The sequence below is a fragment of the Ruditapes philippinarum genome, unplaced genomic scaffold, assembly GCF_026571515.1.
Source record: "Ruditapes philippinarum isolate M1 unplaced genomic scaffold, ASM2657151v2 ctg3559_1_1_1_1, whole genome shotgun sequence".
Taxonomy (NCBI): domain Eukaryota; kingdom Metazoa; phylum Mollusca; class Bivalvia; order Venerida; family Veneridae; genus Ruditapes; species Ruditapes philippinarum.
This window is the reverse complement of record NW_026857720.1, coordinates 58,477-84,886: the sequence shown is the minus strand read 5'-3', so window position 1 is coordinate 84,886 and position 26,410 is coordinate 58,477. Positions and strand designations below refer to the sequence as shown.

Here is a 26,410-nt window from a genome sequence, read left to right as displayed (position 1 = left end):
AAAAAACAACCTTATAAACGTGTAGACGGTACAATAGACACAAATATTGCTTTATGATTTCATCAATGAAAGTATAATAATAGATGTAAGTACGTTGATATATTAATATACACTGAATAAAAATACCTACATGTGGAATGCAATATTTATGTCCTGTAACTAAATCGTTTGTTTTTTACATGCTTTTTGTCTCGTCAGTTTTTATTCATCTACTTTTTGCTTCTTCCTGCTTTTAGAATAGTGTCACTGTAAAAACTCTAACAAACTGTCATTTTACATGATGTTAACAATGTTGTTACTTACTCACAAAAATCGGCAGTTTTAATAAATATCTGTAAAAAGGGATCCCTTGAAAGCATTGAATTTAGCAAACTTACATGAAAATTGCAGAATAGGTTTGATTGAGTCGGTACAAATATGTTTCTTCCCTTTTAGAACTCGTATTAAAAGATTTTCAACCTTAAATAAAGTTTCGTCAAAATCTTCGTTGCGGGTTTAAGAGATGTCATTTAAATATACAATAATTTTCATTCTAACAGTGTTTGTAGTCCTATCAGTAGGCGATAACGTAATAATTATAATTTCATCATTAAGTACAGAGATCGGTTTAAAATCACAGTTCAATACATACATGGTACTTGTTATAGAATTTAAATTATAAATGCTGGATCCCATTTAAAACAAATTCACTGAAACGATCCGGTCAAAGATAATCAGTCATCCAAAATCAATGATTGATCGGTTATCGATCTCCTTCTGATACGGTATAGGATTTCATTTAAAGCGGATCGGTCTACGATAGGTATATTTTTCATTTGCATCTGCATATATAATGTTGAAACAATGCTGATAAAATAGTTATAAATGATATAGTATATACATTTATATGATGAATAATAATATTTTTGCCTTTTTTTACCACACATTTCAGTAAACAATTATACTACAACGATGCCGAAAGATTTTGCAGAATCGTTAGAAGATTTGTTCGATGATTTTTGCGCCTTATTCTACAGTCCACCTAAGAATAAAAAGGTCAAGAAACGAAAAGAAAAGTTGACTACTTTAAAGCCAAAGGAAGAAGGTAAAGTGAATTTTGACATAGAGGCTCATACGGTTTAATGAATAGTCGCAATACTTAAACAAAATGTTTTATTTATTTTGGTCTATCAACCAATCTTAGCTTTTCTCCGATAATGCCAGTGACGCATTGATCACAACATTTAATTTCTCACAACCATGGCACGATATATACCGAGTACTTACAATTATCATTATAATTATTATCATCATCATAATTATTATTATTTTATTATTATTATTATTATTATTATTATTATTATCATTATTATTATTATTTTTATTATTTCTATTATCATAATTATTATTATTATTATTATTATTATTATCATCATAATTATTATTAATATTATAATTATTATTATAATTATTATCATCATTATTATTATTATTATTATTATTATTATTTAGTGTAAACATATTTTAATGCATTAAATACATGTTAACAAACATATCATACAAATAATGAGTATATATCAAAATGCAAATGGGTTGGGTAACAAGTTCTTACAACATTAGATTAAGCCCTTCCCAGAATATTATTCTTATTCTTTTTCTTATTCTTATTCTTATTCTTATTATTATTATTATTATTATTATTATTATTATTATTATTATTATTTTCTCGTCAGTTTATAAGCATCGTTAGTTGTTGTGATTAATCCATCAGAATAAGTTAACATCTATTTACGACAAAACCTGACGCGAAAATATATTACATATTGACAGAATCGCTTTTATCTTTCAGACAACAACGATCCAAATAGAGCTTCCGATGACGATCTGCAGGAAGCGCTAAACGTGACGGAAATAGATCTTAAAATACAAGAGAACACTGAAAAACACCATACTGATGCGTATGCTTGTACCCAGGACTCCAATGAAGATGAGAAACCTGTAGACGATGACGATGATGGACCGGAACTCGTTGTTAGACGAGGTCAGGCTTTCAACATTGGTGTGACGTTTAATAAGCCTTATGACGTCAAAAGAGATGACCTTCTCTTGGTTTTTAAAACAGGTATCCGTTATATAGTTGTAAAATCAATATTTTAAAAAATATTATGATAAATAATATTGCCTTTAACTTATGTGACGAGTTTTTTATGCCCCGCTCTGTAGGGGCAGTTATGCTTGGCCTTGTTCGTGCGTCCGTACATACGTTCAAAAACGTTGGGTCACAAGAAGCTCTAAAATTGCTTAAGAAGTTGTGCAACTGGTGTCCGCGGGTGGGTTTTTTTTTGGCTAGAGTTTTGTTAGAGGTATTGCCCATGAGTTAGTAAAATTTTGCAATTTTTAATTTGTGTCGCTCAGAAAGTAATCAACCTAAACACTTTACAGGGATGTTGGTCAGCATGTGTAGTTATGCACATGGAGGTTCGCTTGGGCTTTTATTCAGTGTGTGTAGAGTTATTGCCCTTGACTAAGTAAAAATATGCAATTTTCAACAAGTGTAGCCCAAAATGTATTTAAGGTAGATTCATGAAATTGTACAGAAATATTAGTCAGCTTGTGTAGCTGTGCACCTGGGATTGTTCGTGTATATAAATTTTATTCAGTTTATATAGAGTAAGTGCCCGTGACTTAATAAATACCGTTCTAAAATGTTCTGTTCTTCTCAAAGTGCTTGACCTATAGTCACTAAACACTATAGGAATGTTGATCAATATGTGAAGTTGTACACATGGGGTCATTGCTCTTGATTAAAAGAAATATAATTTTTATTTTGTGTCTGGCGTAACTCAAAAGGTATTTGACAAAGAGTCAAGAAACTTTACAGGAATGTTGGTCATAACATGTTGTTTTTCGTCAAAAAACGTTATACGAATGAGAAATGAAAAAAGCTCAATTTACCATCTGCAAAGCCCCAAGAATATCCACCTACTAATGCAGAAATGAAGAGAATAATGTTCACCTATTGGTCATTGTGTAAGAGCTGACCCCCACAAACAGTTATTTGAGACTCAGAGCCAAACTAATTTTTTAATCATCAGCTGGTCTCAGTACACGTTTGTCATAGTTGTCATTCTGTAATATCAGTCTTAATTAATGATTTAAAATGGTTTTACTTTCAAAGTATATGACTTTGTTAAGTGGCCATAAAGCCAGGGATGAATGGGGGCATCTGTGTCCCATGAACACGTTTCTAGTTTTTAATTGATTTATTGTTTTAAAGAAACGGCACCATATGGTCATCATTTCCATCTGGTGTATTATTATTTTGCTTCATAGAACGGTGCCTTTAAAGTTACATGTGGCTAACCTGCGGTATATATTCTGTACACACAGATAATGTCCAATGGTATAATCCTAAATACTAGTAATGTAGTATGTACGGACTATATATCGCATGTAATGTTGTATGTACATATTGTAAGTGACGGTGCGCACGAGACTGATAAATTAAAAAAGTTATTAATAGATACCCATTTTTAAAACTTATTTATATGGAGATTAATTTATATTCTCTTGATAAAATGATTAAGTTAAGTCGCTGTATTAAAAAATAGAACTGTTCTTTCCTAGGAAAATATGCTGACACGCACCCGGAGACTCACGGACGCATGCAGCTTGACGAAACTGGAAAAGCAAAGCGTTGTTCTGACGGTTGGAGTTGCCACTTGATTAAAAACGAGGACTGTACATTGGACATCGAAGTTCATCCGCCTGCAACTATCGCTATTGGTGAATGGTCGTTTTCTATAATCACAAAAACAAAAGGAAAGAGGAAGAGTTTGTGTTATGAACACAAAGATAACTTTTTCATTCTGTTTAACCCATGGTGTAAAGGTTAGTTAGATTTTGAGTTGTTAGCTATTGTTAATATTGTTGATATGGTGTGGAAATAAAATTTATCTCAGAGTAATATTTTTCACTCGGAAGCCGATTTAAGAGTTACCGGTTACACTGGATGCCGTTGTATTACGTTTTTAATAAATATCACTTATATTTTGACGACATCTACCGTATATAATAAAGATATCCTCATCTGCCAAGGTGACAATATATTTGAAAATTAATAATGATAAAAACATAACTTATTTAAGTGACATTATGCCCATCCAAGGGTATATAGTGAGTGAAGTCCATATCAAACTAAAGTCATATTCATAGCGGAGAATATTTGTTGCTGCCGTATAAAATTTGCTTTTAGATTAAACAAATCTTTATTTGTTTTTGAAAGATGACGCCGTCTATATGCCAGATGAAAAAGAACGTAACGAGTATGTGTTAAATGACCACGGGGTTGTATTCAGGGGTAACTCACTCCGCCCTCGAGGCAAGGACTGGAACTTTGGCCAGGTAGGTTTCTGACTATATATATGATATTGTAATTTTACAGTGTGTAAAGTTCTCATTTAATCTTCTTATATTTTGACCCTTAACCAATTAAAGTTTTGTATTACTTATGCGTGACTGTTTAGTTTCGTATTATATGCGTAAATGTTTAGTTCAGAATTACATCTGTAAAGTTATAATAAAAGTTTCTTTTATTTACGTGCAACTGTTTACTTATATAACATAGTACAAACACTAAGTAAGTATTTAATTTTTACTTCCTTTGCGCATCTGTTTATAGAATTTCTTTTCATTTCGTTTTTAATATGCGTATTTATTTAATTTCTTAATTACTTATGTGTAACTGTTAAGAGTGTTAAGAGCGTATTACCTATGCGCTACTGTTAAGTTTTGTAGTATATGTACTTATGTGTAACTGTTAAGAGTGTTAAGAGCGTATAACCTATATGCTCCTGTTAAGTTTTGTACTACCTTTGCGTAGCTATTAAGTTTAATTGTTTGTTTTCGTAAAACATATGTTTGTCTGTTTAGTTTTGTACCTGTATAAGTCAGTCATACGTAATGGAACACTATGGTAAAAATAAAGTTCTCTTTTATGTTACAAACAGTTTGAGGACGGTATCTTAGAAGCAGCACTGTTTGTCATCATGAAATGTTTCAAGGAGAAGACTTTGTACAAATTGAGTGATCCAGTTAAAGTTGCCAGAGTTATTGCTCAAGTTGTAAGTACACTGCAGATACATGTATATTAAAGGACAGTAAAAAATAAAGAAAGAAAAATCAGCAAAGCCCAAATAAGCAAATATACAATGTCAACAAACACCGAGTGTTTGAAACATATTGTAAAAAAAGCTTGGAAATTTTAAATACTTTGTTAAAATTGAAAACTCGTATCTTTGAGAAAAAAAACTTTGCCAAGAAACCCTGTAATTTTTTGCATTATAATATTGCACGTTTGTAACGTCGCTTTTCATTGGATAATCGTGACATATAAGATTTCTTCATGAATCGACAACAGCCGTGTATATAAAACTATATTATAGCATAAAATCGGCTATTTTTCCCTCTTTTGCCCATGTTATAACGGGACCAAAACCATGTGTTAACATAGTCATAGCCCGGTTTCACCTATGCGCAATACATACAGGGCCCAGTAAACAAACAAACAAAAAATGAAGATTTGGCCTGTTTGCCGAAGAGTCGTGCGCTCTTGTTATATTGAAATTTATTGATTCGAGAGCCTCAGTCGCATATTCCAGTAACTATGCCGGAAAAACGGCGTATAGACATCGGTGCTAATCTTGGTTGTCGCCCTTTCTAAGAAACGGACAGTTGTCAATGTAAACAAATACAGTAGAATCTACCTGTCATTCAGTTTAATACTCCGATTAACTTACAAAACTAGATAACACAAAATTAATATGAGAAAATGTTTTTTATTTATGTTAATGTTGATAAATGCTCTTTATATTTCTTTGAGAGAATAATGCTTAGTGCCTGATTTTTTTATAAACTTGTTTGCTTGAAAAAAAAACCGATTCTGATGTCACTGATCTTTTTTCCACCGTCAATCTGAAATCACTCTAGGTCATGTTTTGTCTTGGGTAGAGGGTAGAGTAATGTTCGTGACGTTTTTTTTCTTGAGATAATAAACCTCCAAAGGCCAAGCTTTGTTAAATCAATTAAAATTCAAAATTTCGTTCGGTTCCGAGAATTTTCCAAGTTGTTGGCCCCGGAAAAATGAAACGCATACGTAAAACATGGAATTGGATAAATACCGTCCAAGCACAAGAATTTAATGTAATTGTGTTTTGTATAAACTATACATCACGAATCTGTTTGAAAATTTTATGCTATAATAGCGTCAACGCACGTTTATTTCGTGTTATAAAGTCTGCAGAGTCCCTCGGAACTGTTGGAGCCCTCGCCCTACCGGGCTCGGGCACCAACCGTTCCTCGGGACACTGCAGACGTTATAACACGGAAAAACGTGCGTTAACCCTATATAAACGTCACGATTAACCAATGAAAAGCGACGTTACAAACGTGCAGTATTATAAAGTTTTATATATACACGGCTGCTGTCGATTTATGAAGAAACCTTACTTTTTTCACTAAAAAATGATGCGAGCTTTATTATAAATTCATTGTAAAGAATGTTGACAGGAAATATGTCTGTATATAAACGGCTATTTGCATTATTACCCACGCCTAGCGGCTCGTGTTATATTTACAAACAGCCGTTTATATAGGGCCATATAACCTGTCAACAATCTTTATAACTAATAATATATTGCCATGAAAACCCGTAAATAAGAAAAACATTGTCAAGAAAACTTATATTTGAAATGCATTGTCAAGAACCCTTGTAAATTTGCAAAACATTGTCAAGAAATATTGTTCATTGCTACAATATTTCATTTCTTTCATTTTATAACATACAGGTGAACTGCTGCGATTCAGACAAAGGTATACTTTGGGGACGCTGGGATGGGAAATATGATGATGGGTGTAGCCCATTAGACTGGTACGGTAGTGTACGGATTATACAAAAGTACATGGAAACAGGGAAACCCGTGAAGTATGGCCAGTGCTGGGTATTCTCTGGAGTAACAACAACTGGTTAATTTTCTTTTTTATTTCATATTATTTTATTTGATATTAGAGTAACAAACAGATAACGAGTAAATTTTCAGGTTTAAAATATAACGTCGGCACTTAAATCAGGCTCTAGCCCACAGAAATTAGTTTAGGTATATGTGTAACCATTGTGCTATTATTTAATCCATTTTGTAAACCAAAGAAACGCTATGAGCCTATGAAATGTATATGTGTGTTCCTGTACATTCGCCTTCGTCCCGCTTGTGTTAGGAATGTATAAAACTCTGCTAATGTTAATACGTAGTTCGGTCCCGAGCTCGTAAAATGTACTGCCGATGCCATGTGTCTCACAATGACCTGCACGTTCCTTTTCTGAATGTTATATTGGCTTGCGTACGGAAAGTATATGAGATTATAGACTTGCGTTCTGAGAGTATTATGAGATTATAGACTTGCGTTCGGAGAGTATATGAGACTAAAGACTTACGTTTGGAAAGTATATTAGATTATAGGCTTGCGTTTGGAAAGTATATAAGATTTTAGACTTGCGTTTGGAAAGTATATGAGATTATAGACTTGCGTTTGGAAAGTATATAAGATTGTAGACTTGCGTTTGGAGAGTATATGAGATTATAGGCGTTGGGAAAGACAGTTTGAATTTTCAAATTTATTTTCACATTTGACGCGTTTCCAAAGCTTAGTTATTTCATTTTTAGTTTGCCGAGCTATTGGGATCCCAGCAAGGAGTGTCACTAATTATAAATCTGCCCACGATACCGACAACAGTTGTACTATTGACAAGTACTTCAAACAAAATGACAAAGGAGTTTTAGAACCTGATTCGGACAGCGACAAGGATTCAGTATGGTATGTCTAGAACTGCATATATGATAATTCAAAAGTAAAGTTAAATTCTATTCATTATCACCATTTTCAAAAGAAAGTTCATATGATATGAAAGTAGTTAAAGTTATATATTCATACTACATTAAAATTTTCAATGCCAGTAATTTCCATTTAGCATGAAACTTATTCATTGTTTTACTTATTTTTCGTTATATTTTTTTTTTATTTCAGGAATGTTCATATAATTATCATTTAATTGATTATTGTTTTTATTTAAGGAATGTTCATATAATTATCATTTAACTGATTATTGTTTTTTATTTACAGGAATCTTCATATAATTATCATTTAACTGAATATTGTTTTTATTTAAGGAATGTTCATATAATTATCATTTAACTAATTATTGTTTTTATTTAAGGAAAGTTCATATAATTATCATTTAATTGATTATTGTTTTTATTTAAGGAATGTTCATATAATTATCATTTAACTGATTATTGTTTTTTATTTACAGGAATGTTCATATAATTATCATTTAACTCATTATTGTTTTTATTTAAGGAATGTTCATATAATTATCATTTAACTGATTATTGTTTTTATTTAAGGAATGTTCATATAATTATCATTTAACTGATTATTGTTTTTATTTAAGGAATGTTCATATAATTATCATTTAACTGATTATTGTTTTTTATTTACAGGAATGTTCATATAATTATCATTTAACTGATTATTGTTTTTATTTAAGGAATGTTCATATAATTATCATTTAACTGATAATTGTTTTTTTTTAAGGAATGTTCATATAATTATCATTTCCCTGATTATTGTTTTTATTATAATTATCATTTAACTGATTATTGTTTTCATTAACAGGATTGTTCATATAATTATCATTTAACTGATTATTGTTTTTATTATAATTATCATTTAACTGATTATTGTTTTCATTAACAGGATTGTTCATATAATTATCATTTAACTGATTATTGTTTTTATTATAATTATCATTTAACTGATTATTGTTTTCATTAACAGGATTGTTCATATAATTATCATTTAACTGATTATTGTTTTTATTATAATTATCATTTAACTGATTATTGTTTTTATTATAATAATCATTTAACTGATTATTGTTTTTATTTACAGGAACTATCATGTTTGGAATGAGGTCTGGATGAAGCGGGAAGACATCAAACTAACACATGATAACACAAGTGATTATGATGGTTGGCAGGCAATAGATGCCACACCACAGGAAGCGAGCGACGGTCAGTTTCATTGAGCAAACTTCTTTCCTAATACATTATTGTGCGAAAAACAAAAGTTGTTTTTAATTTTCGTCACATAATTCTTAACCTTTAACCCCAGGAATGTGTGTAATTGATTTGTTGATCTTTGAATTTGAAAATGATTCATTCAAATATTAAGGATTTCAAAATCACAATACACAAACTTTAGTTACTAACAGTATACAGCCTGACCGCACGGTACGGATATGGAAATTGGCCTGGTTCTAAACTGGTGGCAAAAGCGGCAGCAAAAGCTAAGCATTTTCAGATATAGCAGGTAAAAATAAGCAGATGACAGTGGCCAAATTTAAGCCGAATTATTATCTACTAGTATATAATCTCAGACATACAAAGCATAACGCCCCAGTGTTCTGTTTCTCCTTTAAGAGCCAGAAACCTGCAAAGAAAATAAGCGATCAAATATAAAACTTCTCGATTCCCAATTTTCCTATACATAGTTTTATCAAACTATTTAAATATGTTTTCATTTCTTTTTATGATGCAGGGAAGTACACTTGCGGGCCGTGCCCGGTATACGCTATCAAAACCGGACAAGTTAAGATACCGTATGACTGTGGTTTTATCTTCTCCGAAGTGAATGCTGATATTGTCCACTGGGAACCTGTACCCGAGGGCCATAGAAAATTTAAACTCAGGACTGACAAGTATTTAAATAATTTACTTAATAACCGTTCTTTTGAAATATTCATTTGTCCGTTCGTTCGTCTGTTCTTTCATTCGTTCTTTCGTTGAGGTGATTTTTATTTCTCCGATAGATAAAATCCCTTATTATAATGTACGACTAATTTTCCAAAAAATTCCAACATTTAGTGTATAATTATTGCTTTACAACACATCTTTCTCCTGGAATGAGGAAATAAGATTGGGAGAGGGGATCAAAGAAAAATCATTACACAGGTGTTGGTGCTACTTCTTACTTTCTTCAATCCTGCTGTTGCCTCTCATACAAATGTAAAGCAGTAAGAGGTTTTTATAAATTTTGAGTAGGGGATCATTTCCGGGTCCGTTTGCTTTTCCTTTGCTCGGATAATAAAATCTAGAAGAGACTGAGCTGTTGATACTTGTTAAGGTTAGTAGCAACAATTTCATTTGTAATTATACCGCGAATGTAATAGGATTGAGCGTTGGTGGTAAAAGAAACAAAACGTGTGTGCCTTTTCAGTACTTGATTTAACAAATAGTGTTGCAGTTGTGGTTGTCTTTGTTGTTGCTGTTGTTGCCCTGTTGTCATAGTTGTTGTTGTTGTTGTTGTTGTAAAGTTAAAAGAAGCGTACACTATTTTCAGGGTAGGAAAGAGTATAAGTACAAAAGCAATCGGTGGTATTTTTAGCAACAGGAATGATGTCACAGATAATTACAAATACAAAGAAGGTAAGTAAGGTCAAGTAATTTTCATTCAATTGATCTTTTATTTTGTGTACTCGTGCCACTGCAATTGTTACAAAGCACGTTATAAAAGGTACTTTAACCTTGTATAACCGATCTAACATTCAATAATCTACCTAATTGAAATCTCGGAAATAATGTTGGCTCTCAGTATTGAGACGAACGTTTAGGAAGAAGCAAATGCTCAAACGTTTGCTTACGTGCCAAAAAAAAAAAAACTTTAAAAGAGATTGCACCATTTTTTGGGGGGGATTTCTAGTATAACTGTTTTGAGAAGAAAACGAACTTTTGGAGAATATGAGATGACCATCGGATAACATAATGAAAGGTGTTCAGTTTATTATATCACATATCAAATTATCTTATATATGCATTATAAAAAAACAGTGTGAGACGATTTTATTATTTTAGTACCTGTTTTATCTGTAATCTTATGCATACAGTGTTATTTAAACGAAAACTTTGTTTCATTATAGGCAGCGAGGAAAACAGAAAAGCGGTGATGCGTGCAGTAGTTGGTAGTGGAAACCGGAAGGACGTTTACGGTGATGACGATGAGATTGATGTAATTTATGTCGACATTTTTTTGTTGTTGTTGTTTTTCATTATTAACAATTCTTTCAATCAATTCCTCACGAAGATATTGCCTACTTTGTCACCTTCAGTATTGCAAATTTATCAAGAAATCGTCGAGCTGTCTCTAGGCATTTAGTAGAAAATTTACGGAAAGTAACGATATTTCGCGATCTTATGAAAAACACATTAGCTGTGTGGCGTTTTGTTAAATAATGATACTTAAAGGTAATGTTCATTTTTCCCTCCTTCGAAGAAGAAAGCTGATGTGAACATTTATTTTGTCATCAATTCTAAAGACTTCTTGCTGTTTGAAATCGTCAAAAAACAACATCAGTTACCATCTTATAAGGCCACAATTTACTTACTCGTACATAAACGGCTTTGTTGCAATTGAAAAGAAACAAAAAGTTACTGGAAACGAGCTCACATATGTGACGCTATTTTGGACCATTTGGTTAGTAAAATATACCACTTGCGGATGACAAATTGCATTTTAGGCATTTCATTACCAAGATAATGTTATAACTTATAACTTTACAATCACTGACGTCTCATACAGAATTATCTATTTCTTACTCACAGGATATAGAATTCAAACTACTTCACGATCCGGAACCTTCTCTAGGCTCAGATGTTGATATAGAGCTGAAAGCGTACAATAAGAGCAAGAACACTAGAAAGATAACCAGGGTGGTGATAACCGTGTTCCCTCAAAGTTACACCGGTGCTTGTTCTAAAAAGGCGATCAAAACAGAAGAGTTCACACAGGATGTAAAACTTCGTCAAGGCCAGGGTAAATAAAGAAAAATAAACGTTGAAAAATATAAATTTTTTGATGAATTATCAGATCTTACCGCTGAAAGTTTCACCGCTGCTTGTTCTAAAAATTTTACTTAAGATGTTAAATTTTACCGAAGTTTAAGTATATTAATTAAAGTTTAAAATATACTAATGTTCCAATAAGCCGTGAAACAATGGAGTTAACTAACCGCTAGTTTACAATGAATTTACTTAATGTAAACCCTTGCTTCAAATAGTATCACCAAAAGCAAACGTTGCCTCACAATACAATATTTTTAAAAATATATTTGTTATAAAGATCGTAAAATATCGGCTATGTTCGATAATTTCCGTATATATTTTGATCCTGGTGACACGGACGCTTCACAGTTCTTTATAAGACTCGGAAACAGACAAAAATTAAACGATAGACTTAGTTTGTTAAGAGAGCGTGGATGAATACCTAATTGTTACTCGGTTTTTTGTTACAGATCACGTGTTCAAGACTACACTGAAACTGTCGGACTACTTTGAAGAGATCGACAGCGGACGTAGTATTAACATTCAGGCTTACGCCTTTGTCAAGGCCTCGAGATCACGCCCTATCCAAAACTGTGTAAAATCTCACGACGTAGAATTTAGTGCACCCGTACTCGAAGTTAAGGTTAGTATTTGAAATGGCACAAGGACTTTATACTTATTACTTTTTGCTTTTCGTTAAAGGCCAAATGTGCCTCAGAAATGTATCATTTTTATTTTCCCAAAAGTTTTTTTTTAATTTTTGGTATCTTGTTACAGCTTCAAAAATACTCATTTGTCATTTATAGAAACTATCTTCTACGACTTTGTAATGTTGGCAATAGATATTGTCGATTCAAATATTATCGAGAATGGGCAATCCTAAATACAAAAGTACATAGGGGTGGCAGGAAAAAGTCAAATACGAAAATGAACTACATTATCGTGAAATATTATCTCCCCCGTTAGTGTAGTGGTTTGTGTACTTGTTTTGCATGCGGAAGGTCTTAAGTTCAAATCCCATACTGGCGTGCGAGCAGTTCCCGTACAGAAGCAGTACCCGTATTTTTCATTTAAACGCTTGATTTTTACTTGCATTCTTTAAAAATTCATTTCAAATCAAGCAGATACATAAACGAGACAAAATCTAAGTGTCAGTTCGGCAATACGCATTTAAAGTCTCATTTTAAATCACTTTCACCTGTGCGTCATCAAAACGTGACATTGTTTTCTCTGGGGGATTCCGTCCTTGCGCGCATGCGCAAAGATATTTACACGTGAGGCTTGTTAAAGGGTTTTCCACTAATAGCACCTGTTTACAGATAAGTAGGCAATGTGATTAAAACTTGTTTAATTATCAGAATTTTGACCAATATTACTATTTAAAATAATTTTATGGCTTTGATGCGTAAAATATCATGTATACAAGCATGCTATTGCATGTGAATGCGTTGGGGTAACGGTACCGGGTAATAGATACCCGCGTTTAGTCTACGGTCTATTTCCTGAATTGCATCTATTTATTTCTTAGATAATGGTCTGTTCAACAATTGTAAATGAAAAATAGGTCCGATATAATAAAATTGTATAATTACAATGGGTTAGATTTTATGTACGGGAACTACTCCTCTTCATGCAAAATAATCAATAATTTCGGTACCCCATATGAGGCCTCATAAGTAAGGGTTATTCTATGTTTAGAACATGATGGAATTTCCATGATTTGTGTGACGAGCCGAATATTGATGTGTAAAATTCAAATTTTGGTGAGTGAGCGTAATAAAAAATAATGTTTAAGTAACTACGATTTTTGTACGGGAACTGCTCGCATGCCAGTATGGGTAATACTTTTTTCAAGTGTTAATACTTTTATAAAGTCTTTTTAGTGTTTTGTTTTTAAATTTTATTCATTCATTTATAATTTATTTATTTATTTACTTGTTTATTTTTTTACATATATTTTCCACGATTTTATTTACGAGAGTGTTATAACAAATATATACTAAGATACAATTCAATTCAAATATTTAAGCCCTCTGTGGTACTCTCAGTCGCGCAAGCGCTGTCAGTCGTACCGGAGTACTCCCCCTCGCTGGCAGTATCCGTACCTTCATCTGATGAGTCAACTACAAAGCATATTCTGTCCATCTCCTTATCGACAGCAATGTCTGATGCATAGTACCTGCTCTCTACGGTCTCCACATGTTTGACACATGATTTCCAGTCATCAGAGGTGATATCCCCGATGGCATCATCCACGAGAGCCTGCACATCTTTAAACTTAAAGGTTAGATTCCTTGCGGCAACCTTTCCTTTCATATTGGCCCATATCAATTCGATTGGGTTGAGGTCAGCATGGTAAGGTGGAAGCCTAACACACTCATGTCCGTGTTGCCTAAGGATCAAATCTGTACGATAAATCGGTTCTGCTGGCTTGTGCTTCTGACATAGATCAAACAATTCAGCCTTGAGCATGTATTGGCTGAATACGCTGTAATCATGACGTCATCACACTTTTTGTACTGGATGTCGTCTGACATTTGTCATCGCAAATGGTATGATTAGGTGCGTTGTCTATCACCACGACACTGTGTAATGGAAGATTCGTCAGCCACTTGGTATAAATCACCCCATTCATTTCCCCGTGGTAGTCAACTGTTGATGTATTTGCTTTGAAAATGAGTTTGGTACCAGAGACGAACCCAGAGACAGACCCAGCATGAACGACAATCAACCGCCGGCACATTCACCATAATTTCGTCCGACTGCCAGCATTTCTTCGTAGAGTGTGACGTATTCACGAAAGTCTCGTCCACATACACGATTGGTCTACCATCATCTCGGAGTTTCTTTATCTGGCGAACGAAACGAATCCTGGAGAGAACCACGTCTTGTCTTTCCATGAGCAGCCTCCTGTTGTTTTCACATCGGTTCCATCTGACTCCCAACTTCTTCAATACCCCTCGCCAATGAGTTTCTCCAGCATCATATCCCATCTTTTATTGAATCTCAGCTAGTATTATCTTTGTCGTTGGAAGCCGATGCTGGACGGTAATAATTTCGTTTACTGTACGTCATATAACAAATACGTCAAAATCATCCAAAAGTAGCCTTTTGCTGCCAGGTGTTGCTTTCTTCATTCCTTTGTTGGCACGATGTCTGTACAGGGTAGAAACTGCTGCTCCGGTGTAGTTGGGGGCCATCTTTATCACCGTCTCTTCCAATGCCATCGATAGATCTTGCACTTTTTCCTCATACTCGCATACCTGAAAAATAAATAACACAAAATTACTTTAATGAACATCATAGAATAGTAAAATGTAAAAAAGAGACAATCTGACAGAAAGACTATGTTCATGTAACGAACAGTAAGATGGAACCTTCAAAACTCTTTCAATAATCGCTTTTGCGTGTTCGCAATAAAACAGATGATTTTCTTTGCACGCCATTATGACATGTGTAGCACAGATTCTCAACTGAATTGTAACACACCTGAGGTATGTAATTTATATGCATGACAAAAAACACTAAATACTCGAGCATTGAAAACAATATATCATAAAAAAATGGAAAGACTGGGATTTGAACCCGCACAAGTATGATTGAGAGACCAACGGTCTAACACTATACACTACAGCGTCTCAATACAAAGGTTTTGCTTAATAAGTATTACTATGCTATTTAGTGCTGCAAATCAGACCATTTTACTAGCCTATTTAGAGGGGTAACTGGTCTATGTCAGCCAACAGCAAGTTTCATATACCAAAATGTTCGTCTGGATCTGTAGTTTCTGGAATGGATATTCATTTGGCCCAACCCCGATGCGAAGCTAAGATATCCAAGATGGCGTCAAAGATGGCCGCCAAATCCCTAGATTTTCTAGCATATTTACGTTGGCTTATTTCCTTTTTCAGTTTTGTAAATCAATTGAAATTTTTCAGAAAATTTCTTATTTTCAACTTACTCATGCTATAAATTTTGACTTTATTGATTTTTTTCTAGTTTTCATCGCCTAATTTAAACGACAGGAGAAAAAATATGTTGCAAACTGGGTGTCCTTGTCTGAATATGTGTAACTTATTAGTTTTATTCTTGTTTAAACTGAAAAACATTCATGATTTCGTTTAATACAGCTTTAAATCTATATATACACATATTTAGAATAAGTTAGAATAAGCGGACTATGCCATAAATGTGTTTTATTGATCTAAATTTATATACAAAGTGGGTGGGGTATTACGACCGGGGAGTGAACTTTAAATTAAATACTTTTTTGTTTTATATTATAACAGTAATATAAAAAGTTTAACAATTTTATTTAAATGGTTAGTGATGAGACATTTTATCTTTCATAGAAAATGCCCTGAATGTGTGTCTAAATGTTGAAATATCTCTTTTATTTGTTTTATGCACACAATAAGGAACTATTTACTGGCCTGCAATTCGGTATTTGCTTGCCTTTTGTTAAGGATTTGTTTGCAAGTTTTTTCTCCTTAGCCATAAACATTCATTGTTAGTCTTCAAATGTGATTTTGATTATACTTGTAGGTCACTGTTCAAGACCCATAAGCTAAGCATTTATTTGGCAATAATAATATCTATTTATTAACTTACAGAATTTCTCGGACAACATTTATCTCCACAACCATCATTATTGTAGGTTACTTCCCTCTTTCATGTTTTTATTTCAAAGAGTTATACTACTTTATGTATAAGAGAATTTCTTTATTATGCAGGATGTTGATTTTAAATATTCGAGCGTTCTGTCTGATATGCAGCTCTTGTTTTCTTGTTTTAAGGCATTGGCATAACATATGATAACCTACAATTGAACCAATTTGGAGTTTTGTCATTATTGATGACGGATATAATATATACATTAAAATATATAATGTAATTTGCTAGAACATTTAAAATGGGTAGGTTATTCAGTTAACAGTAAGAGACTTTTCTGCTAGACTGTATCTGAATATAAATAAAATATTATATAATTATAAATATATATATTGAGTGAATTGAGAATATAGATTATGAGGTCAGTTTCTTTATAGCTCAACTATTCGACGATTAAGGACAACTATCCTAGTCGCCCGAGCGTCGGCGTTAAAGTTTGCGTACCATCTCAAAGTCCATCGACATATGGCTTGAAACTTGCACACTTGTTTACCATCATGCCCTCCACTTTCAACACTGGAGGAGGTATATCAAGCATTTTGACAGAATTATGCCCCTTTTCCCAACTTTGAATTTACATTACCACCTCAGATAATTTCAAAATTCCATCGACATATTGCTTTGAGACCTTGCACACTTGTTCACCATCATAATCTCAACCTGTGTACAGAAGAGGTCACTGTATCAAGCTTTTTTACAATATTATGTCCCATTTTTTTACTATCAAGCACTGAGAATAGTCGAGCACGCTGTCCTACTGACAGCTCCTGTGTATGATTTTGAGCATTTGGGAGGAACTTCATGGGAGGAATTAAGAAGAGCTTTCAATTGGACGAAAATAGCTAATCTTTTCCAAAGCGGGTACTTGATAGTAATACTATGTGCAAGGGGGGCTGTACCGTCCATGAACAGACTCAATCAAACCGAGTCTGCAACAGCAGGTTAACAGTGTTATATTAATAGGTCCTTCGGGATGGTGGTGTTGGTGTCGGTAGTTTCAATCCGGATCACGGCAGTAACCATATTGAATTTACCAGAGCACAGTTCAGCCACCGAATCGTTCCTGGACAGGCTGTCAAACAGTTTACCAGTTCTAGTTACCCTCACTTTCGCAAAAAACTGAAACTTCTGTACATAGCAGAGCAGTGGTACAGTACGAATAACCGTAGAAACTACATGTATTTCATGATCAATCACAGCGAAAGTGACCTGCCCCGTCCGGGAATCAAACACGGGTTGCCCGATTCACAGTCCAACGCTCTATCCTATTGAGCTAACCGGACGACTTGGTCCTTCGGGATCACTGATCGCAAAACTTTTATAGTTGAGGATTGGGTACTACTTAGTTGGTACTAAGAGACGTGAGATATGGTCTCTCATGAGCAGACCCCATCAAACTGAGTTTGAATGATCAACTTTGCCATGTTTTGCTCTCAAAGGATCTTCTCTTTTCCTTTTTTTTTAAAATCATAATGCCAATGACATGTTAGTTTACTTAATTTACTTTTATATTGTTACTAGAGGTGTTTTATGTTAAAATATGATAAACAAGATCAACAAGGAAAGGCTCTCTACTATTTTACAACCGGAAGCTATACGTTGCATTAAATAGCAATAATCTTACCGCTACCTAGATAATATCCTTAACATGAATAATCAAGTGAAATCTAAAATATATCTAAGTGAACGTAAAATGAATAAAACAAACTCTTAATATTTTCAAATTTAAACATTTCTATCATAAACAATAACATAGTAACTAAAATCTATGATAATTGTTTTTTTAAATAACGTTGTTAACTGTTCACATGTACTTCTTGCAACATCATATTGGGTATATATATATATTTCTAAGTTAATTAGATTTGCCTGGGCCTGCTGTCATGTGGACGCAATTTATTTATTACTGGAAAACTTCTTTAACAAGGCTATCATAAATTACGTAAATATTTTACAAAGTAGATAAATACAGAATCCCTAAAGAAAGCCCAACACGGCAAAATTGAAAATGTTGCAGGCTCGGTTTGATTGAGCCTGTTCATGGACGGTACTGGAAAGTGCAAGTTACCGTCCACGCCCCCTAGCACCGGCTTAAGCAGAATTCAACATTTAAACATGAAATAGTAAAATTTTGAATTTAGAAACATCCGCAGATTTGTTCATACGGCGGTTATCATGGAACCTTCAATGTGACACAGTAGTGCCATTCCATGAAAAGCGGCGTATGGTCCCCAAGTAATAAAAAGCGTGTGCCCTAAACGAGAAAACAATGGGCGGAAATAAATAAAATGGAATTTTGAAAGGGGATCAGAGGTTATGAAGCCTGCGTATCACAGATAAGACGTCAAAAGACAAATTTAAAAAGCAGGCAACATATCCTAAGGGTGATTCAACATTATTCAAGTAGGAATATTGGAACCACCCAACTAGAAAATGCCGAAAAGTTGAAACTAAAAATACCACAAGCACAACAATAATGGCGTGCTGAACGATCTTGAAGGATCGAAAATATAACATCATTGATTAAATGTACGGGGAGACTTTTTACAGCCGCCACACGGCACAAATAACACGGATGTGATCTTAAAGTAGATAAATACAGAATCCCTAAAGAAAGCCCAACACGGCAAAATTGAAAATGTTGCAGGCTCGGTTTGATTGAGCCTGTTCATGGACGGTACTGGAAAGTGCAAGTTACCGTCCACGCCCCCTAGCACCGGCTTAAGCAGAATTCAACATTTAAACATGAAATAGTAAAATTTTGAATTTAGAAACATCCGCAGATTTGTTCATAAAGTCTTGTTGTCGTAACTCAGATAATAGATAAAATTTAATTGTACTTTAAATCCTTGAAGATCGTTCAGCACGGCATTATTGCTGTGTATACATGTTATGTGGTACTTTCAGTTTTTTCTATTTGGCCTTCTTGAACTTAGGTGGTTCCAGTACTGTATAATCACCCTTAGGATATGTTGCCTGCTTTTTAAATTTGTCTTTTGACGTATCATCTGTGATATGCAGGCTTTATAACCTCAGGTCCACAGGTGGCAGTATCAGTGTTTGGACACCCACCCCTATCTGCCCCTGGACCCCTACTACAACCCTGAAAAAAATTCAACACTCTAAGGCTTAACATTTTCAATTTTGCCGTGTTGGGCTTTCTTTAGGGATTCTATATTTATCTATTTTACTATAAGGTACCAAATACAAAATTATATAAAAAAAAATTCCACTATTAAAATTATAGTATAACTATAATTTTGATAGTGGAATTTTTTTTTTTTTATATAATTTCATCGGTGGTTTTGTATTTGGTACCTTATAGTAAGCCTTAAAGTGTTGAATTATTTTTTTTCAGGGTTGTAGGAGGGGTCCAGGGGCAGATAGGTGTGAGTGTCCAAACACTGATACTGCAACCTGTGCTCAGATCCCCTGTCAAAATTCCTTTTTAATTTAGTTACGCCCATTGTTTTCTCGTTTAGGGCAATAGCATTCTTTTACTTGGGGACCATACGCCGCTTTTTATGGAATGGCACTACTGTGTCACATTGAATGTTCCATGATAACCGCCGTATGAACACGTCTGCGGATGTTTCTAAATTCAAAATTTCACCTTTTACACATTTTAAATGAAGCCGGTGCTAGGGGGCGTGGACGGTAACTTGCACTTTCCAGTACCGTCCCTGAACAGGCTCAATCAAACCGAGCCTGCAACATTTTCAATTTTGTTGTGTTGGACTTTGTTTAAGGATTCTGTTTTTCTCTATTTTATTCTTTTACGTCTAGGTATAAGCAGGCCTGATTTATGTGGAGATTACAGCTGTGGCATGCAGGCTTCATAACCCCTTTCAAAATTCCATTTTAGTTAGTTCCGCACATTGTTTTCTTGTTTAGGGCACACACATTCTTGTACTTGGGGACCATACGCCGCTTGTTATGGAATGACACTAACGTGTCACATTGAAAGTTCCATGATAACCACATTATAAGCGCGTCTGCGGTTGTTTCTAAATCCAAAAGTTCACCATAACCATGATTAAATGTTGAATTCTGCTTAATTCGGTGCTAGGGGCGTGTACTGTAGTTTGCACTTGACAGTGCCGTTCATGAACAGGCTCAATCAAACAGAGCCTGCAACATTTTCGTTTTTGACATTTTGTGCGTTCTTAATTGTTTAAATTTCGTCTTCTGTCTTGGTAAGTGATGTTTTTGTTGCTCTGTCATACTTTAAGGCATCGAGTACTTTGGTTATGGTAATTAGGCTGTACCTTAATTGTACATATTTACACGATCATGTATGTATGTATTTTATTTATTTCGTCTAATGTAACCATAACAATTGTTAGAATTTAATTCACTTAGCGGGGATTTATTTTAGTTACACTGTGTCGTCATATAGGAACATAACAGTAGTGGTAATTGCAAGTTACCTACCATCCACACCCTTTAGCACCGGCTTAAGCAGAATTCTCAATTTTACATATGTTACACTTTTAAAAGAAGTGAAGACACGTCCATAGATGTATTCATACGAAAGTGATCATGGTATCTTCAATGTAAAATGTTCGTACAATCATATTGTCCACAAGAAATAGAGAACAATGGGCGAAACTAAATAAAATGGATTTATAAAACGGGATCAAAGGTCAAAATTTAATCGTTAAAAGCAGGTTACATATCCAAAGGGTTAGTATACACTATTTATCCAAAGGGTTATTATACACTATTTAAAAAAGAAATACTAGAACCACACAACTCGAAAAATGTCAAATAGAAGGAATTAAAATAACACAAACACAATTATAATGCCAAGCTGAACGATTTTCATATAATCATTATGTTTTATCCGACTACTATGTATGTTTCATGAAACCGAAGGTCAACAGAGTAATGATCTGTATGTAGATAAAATATTAAACTTTTTAAATGACTATTTTGTCAATTTAAGAAACTTTAAAAAATAAATTCCATTTCATTTGACATAAAAAGGTTTGTAATTACATATAAATAAATGAGCAGAGGTTGTTTTGCATACATTGTACTTTTCAAATCCTTAGGTGAACTTACAACAAAATCATGTTATTAAATCGGAAACACATTTTTGAACAGATTTTTTTAGATCTGACAGGATCTGTAATAGTAATACACTTTGAAAATCACCTTATGTTTATTAACTTGCGTAAATACTGTCATTCTATATAATCAGTATAATCGAGGGGTCAGAGTTTCTTTAGATTTTTATCCATAGTGGGTGGGGTACGATTTGAACAATAATTCATTAAATAACTAGAAGCAAATTATCATATTCCTGGTTTATTATGTTAATTAGTTACATGGACTGCACTAAAGAAGCTATAATTTGACAGAAACACAAAATTTGGGGAAATAATTGATAGAACAAATAAGTACCAGTTACAAACCTTACATTGAAAAACTATTTTAATGTAACGGCTCTCATTTTATATGTCTAAATGCATAATTACAAAGAAAGATTTCTTAAGATATGATATGAATGCATTAAAGCATTACTCTCATGAGTTCATTACAATAGTGGAATAACAAAATAAGTAATAAATATTTCTCCGTTTAAGCTAAGACAAGAGTATCATAGCAAAACCCCATATGTTTAGCATTATTTTGCTTAATTACGTATAAAAAAGCAAAAAGCAATCTGTTTTCTCCAACAAAATTAAATCTCTTCGTATAAAACGCTTTAAATGATATATTCCGTGCAAAAATTTCACTTGAAATACAAAAGTGGAAACAAATATGAGCAAATATTAATATTCTAGAATTTTTAGGGATTTGGCGGCCATCTTTGACGCCATCTTGGATTTTTAAGCTACGCATCGGACTTGAACCTAATGAATATTAATTCCGGAAACTACAGACCAAGACGAACAATTTGGTATATAAAACTTGCTGTTGGCTGACATAGACCACTTCGGTGTCATTTTACCCTATGAATTTGCAGCACTAATTCTTGCACACTTGACTTACCTTTTTTGAAGTGCATTGATCCATACAATATTTACAACGGTTCCGAAATAAATAAACTTCAACAGTATAATTATAGTTATTTAATATTTTATATGGATGTCAAAATACTATTTTGTTTACAATTTGCTACCTTTACAACACATAACTGCATTCTCAGTGCTACCTTTTCAGTATTTAAAAATCTTACATGCTCTTTATCCATTATTAAATTATTATTAAACAAATGGTTGACATTTCTACAGAATTGGAAAAAATACGGATTTCTGAGGCATTCTGCTAGAAAACAATATGTGTAGTTTCATATTGCGGATAAAACATGGTGTTTATTTGTTTGGGTCGTCAGACCAAACAAATAATGGTAGCGAAATTTCAGACTCTAATGCTGTTAATTGCAAATGCTGAAAGTAGTCCGCTTTTTTTTGAAGCGGTTACTTCCCTTAATATGTACACTTACGCCGAAAAATTCAGGGGAGATCACTGCGTAAAGATGGTCAAATGACATTTTGCATTAATTTTCAAGCAAAATAATTCCCGAATGGTCAAAGATTTCTAATATTGTTTTATTCTTTATAGATATACATGCTTATAGTAAGCTCCATGATTATTTACATCTGTGTAGCGTCATTACAAACCCTAATTTAGAATAATATGGTTTTCTTCAGACCGTTTACATATAAATTAACCTTGCCCGACGGGTTTGCGCGCTCGCTTAGGAAGCGAGAGGTCTGGAGTTCAAATCCCAGTTAAGGCAACTCATTTTTTTCAAATTGTATAAGTCAAATAAACATTGGATTGAATATCAGTGTTGCAATTAGTCTTATAGCCAATTTACTACAATTAAAACGCTGAAAAGCATTGGTGGCACTATACAAAAACAAATTGGTTTATAATCTCACAACCTGCACCTTTCTTACATTCTGAGACCCAAACAAATTCAGCTGTGCTTTGATTATCTATTCAACGTAAACGTTTTTGGTTTTTGGGAAGCCTAACATCGTTTGTCTGTCCGGCCGTGCGTCAGTGCATGATATTTTCCGGCATTCACCAAAAGTGATTATAAATGGAACTTCTTAAAAAAAAGACGGGGGGGGGGGATATGTAAAACACTGCATTGATAAATTTTCTTTGCCTGTTTCAAGTAAATGTTCTCCATGCATAGTCAGTCAAAATAAAACATGTCTTTCTTTTTTGAAAGCATTTGTGTTTAACTAACCGTTAATATATTTGAACAATAAACCAGAGAAAACATGAAAATAATATTTCACTTTCTTCAAATCTTATTTATACCACACAATTTAATGTTTTATTAATTCAATTTCGGGTTTACCCTTACAGTATGCAAACTACAAACCCTAATAAATCGGTTAATATCAACTGACTTCAGATTATTTCGTAATTAACCCGAAGTCCACCTCGGAATTTCATATTTGTCACGTGCAAGGGTGTTTCCCACTATGACGTAATTCTTTGACAAAGTATCAATGTGGCGACCCATATGCACATCAATGTCTTTTATTTTAAATACTTTCAGATGCCAAGCTGCGTTAAAAGAGGCGATGAGTTCGAAGCCTGTGTAACCTTCAAAAACCCTTTGCAGGAGGAGCTGACCGACTGTAAGGCCGGCTATGAAGGTCGTGGGTTCAAGCACGTGACCGGAGAACCGCAGGATAAGTAAGAAAATTAAGCGGATATGAAATTAACTTTTTATCTCTTAAGGCATCATATTAAAACGTGGTTACTAGATTATATAGAATGGTCTGCGAACACGAATTAACGTGGTATGATATGCACTGATTCAATTCTAAAAATATATGTCTTGGATTGAAAATAATTCGATAATCATATATTAATACATAGAACATATCAGCCGCGTCATGACAAAACCAACAAAATGGATTTGCGACCAGCATGGATCCAGACCAGCCTGCGCATTCGCGCAGTCTGATCAGGATCCATGCTGTTCGCTTACCAACTCTATTACAAGTAGAGAAACTGATAGCGAACAGCATGGATCCTGATCAGACTGCGCGGACGCGCAGGCTGGTCTGGATCCATGCTGGTCGCAAACCCATTATGTTTGTTTTGTCGTGACGCGGCTTATATACATGTAGATGCATCCGTCAGAGTCGGGAAAAAGACCAGGCTTTATGGATTCTATTTACATTTATTTTTGACCACATGCAAACTATTTATATAGTATATGTCTTGCTGTATATAACATGTTATTACGAAATGGAACACTTAAGTATCATTGCTGGAAAAAAATATCCTATTTTAAGTAATAACTTATCATAGATTAAATGTACTTTGTTATCATTTTACAGCGTTCCGGTCATGGGGAAATTTGAGAAGATTTACAAATTGAAGACAAAAACAAAAGGCAATATTGCCCTTACATTCAAGTTCACGTCCAAACAGCTTCATTACATATCTGGAGCCGCCGAAGTGAAAGTTGAATAAGCTTTCAAAAACAGATTAATGTAAAATGTTAACTCATTGATTTAGTTGTCTGAAACCTTTGTAACGGTTTGTAAGCAAAATTTTTGAGGTAGGAGTTAATTCAATTAACAAAATAAATGTTGTAAATAAAACTTGTTTTTTTAAAAAGAAGATTGTTTGATAAAATAAAGATTTACAGTCTTAGTGTTGTTTGATACCATGTTGTTCTCAAGGAAAATACACGTGTAAGTCTATATTATAGTAATTTTTTGCAAACTGTGACAACTTCTTGTGATTTTTTATAAACATGAAAAACTAACTATTTTTAATAATAATTTTTCACTTTAAATAAAACAAGGACTGTTGACCTAAAGAAGCTAATGCGCATGCGCTAGAACTTTGTATTGTATTCACGTGGGCATGTGATAATCACAAACGCTGTCTACTCCGGAAGTGATAAGGCTAGCCGTTGTCACCAGTTGATACAGTGTGGCTTTCACATGTTTACGTGACTGTTATTTTTTATTATTATAAATGTATTTGTCTCATGTTTTTGTACATGTGTTATAAAAATGCAAACTGAAATATAAATTCAATAAAACTTGAAACAGCTTGACCACACTCGGCACTGACACATGACTTACTTCAATTTTACATCTTGATATCCGTTATTTGATTACTGACAGTTTAAAAAAAATGAAGCTAAACTTGAGGTTTAAAATTTGAGTAAGCAAAAAAAAAAACAGCAGCAACGTTGACAACGATTACACTGCTTGTTTGAATTGGATTTAACTTTTTTAATAATCTATTTATAATCCATTTATTTATATTTTTCTTACGTTATTTTCTCACTTTCGTGTATATGTGGATAAAATAAATACCACTCACAGTCTTGTTTTGTTTTTGAGTTATTTTTGCATATTGTCTTTACATTAATTGAACACATAAACCACGGCGTATGAGTGTAATAAATTACTTTGCTGTTTCTATCATCATATATGTGTTTGTTCAATACTAAATTTATAGAACTCCCAGTCCCTCTACTGTCTTAGAAGGCGTTGTGGATCTGGGCTGGTATGGCCCACCGCTTTTTTCTTCTTTTTATTACGTAGAGCACCCAATATCCACTGACTGACCAAAACAGTACAATTCCTATGAGTAGAATATGACTACTGAAAGATTCTGAAGATAAACTAATACTAGTACTGCATAAATAGATCTACATCCGAATGAATTTAAATATTTCAATACAAAAAAAATCATATTTATTTAATGTTTAGAGATGATCTGACATTCACTATCAAATGGCCTGATTCCTGATGAACGAGACTTTCAGACTCCCGATGACGGACTCAAAACCAAGCTGAAAAACAAAATCCATGAGTTAC

The 26,410-nt window shown here is 33.6% G+C and overlaps 1 protein-coding gene across 1 annotated transcript; it reads left to right on the top strand.

The window, feature by feature from the left end:
- The first annotated feature begins 934 nt into the window (after positions 1-934).
- On the top strand, positions 935-25,914 carry LOC132750694 (hemocyte protein-glutamine gamma-glutamyltransferase-like). Its single transcript, XM_060740705.1, has 15 exons — positions 935-1,084; positions 1,829-2,101; positions 3,607-3,870; positions 4,265-4,383; positions 4,989-5,102; positions 6,825-7,002; positions 7,698-7,848; positions 8,986-9,107; positions 9,634-9,793; positions 10,435-10,520; positions 11,012-11,100; positions 11,694-11,904; positions 12,383-12,555; positions 24,115-24,254; positions 24,908-25,914. The coding sequence occupies exons 1-15, from the start codon at positions 952-954 to the stop codon at positions 25,041-25,043; spliced, it is 2,349 nt and encodes a 782-aa protein (XP_060596688.1). The 5' UTR covers positions 935-951; the 3' UTR covers positions 25,044-25,914.
- Positions 25,915-26,410: the final 496 nt, after the last annotated feature.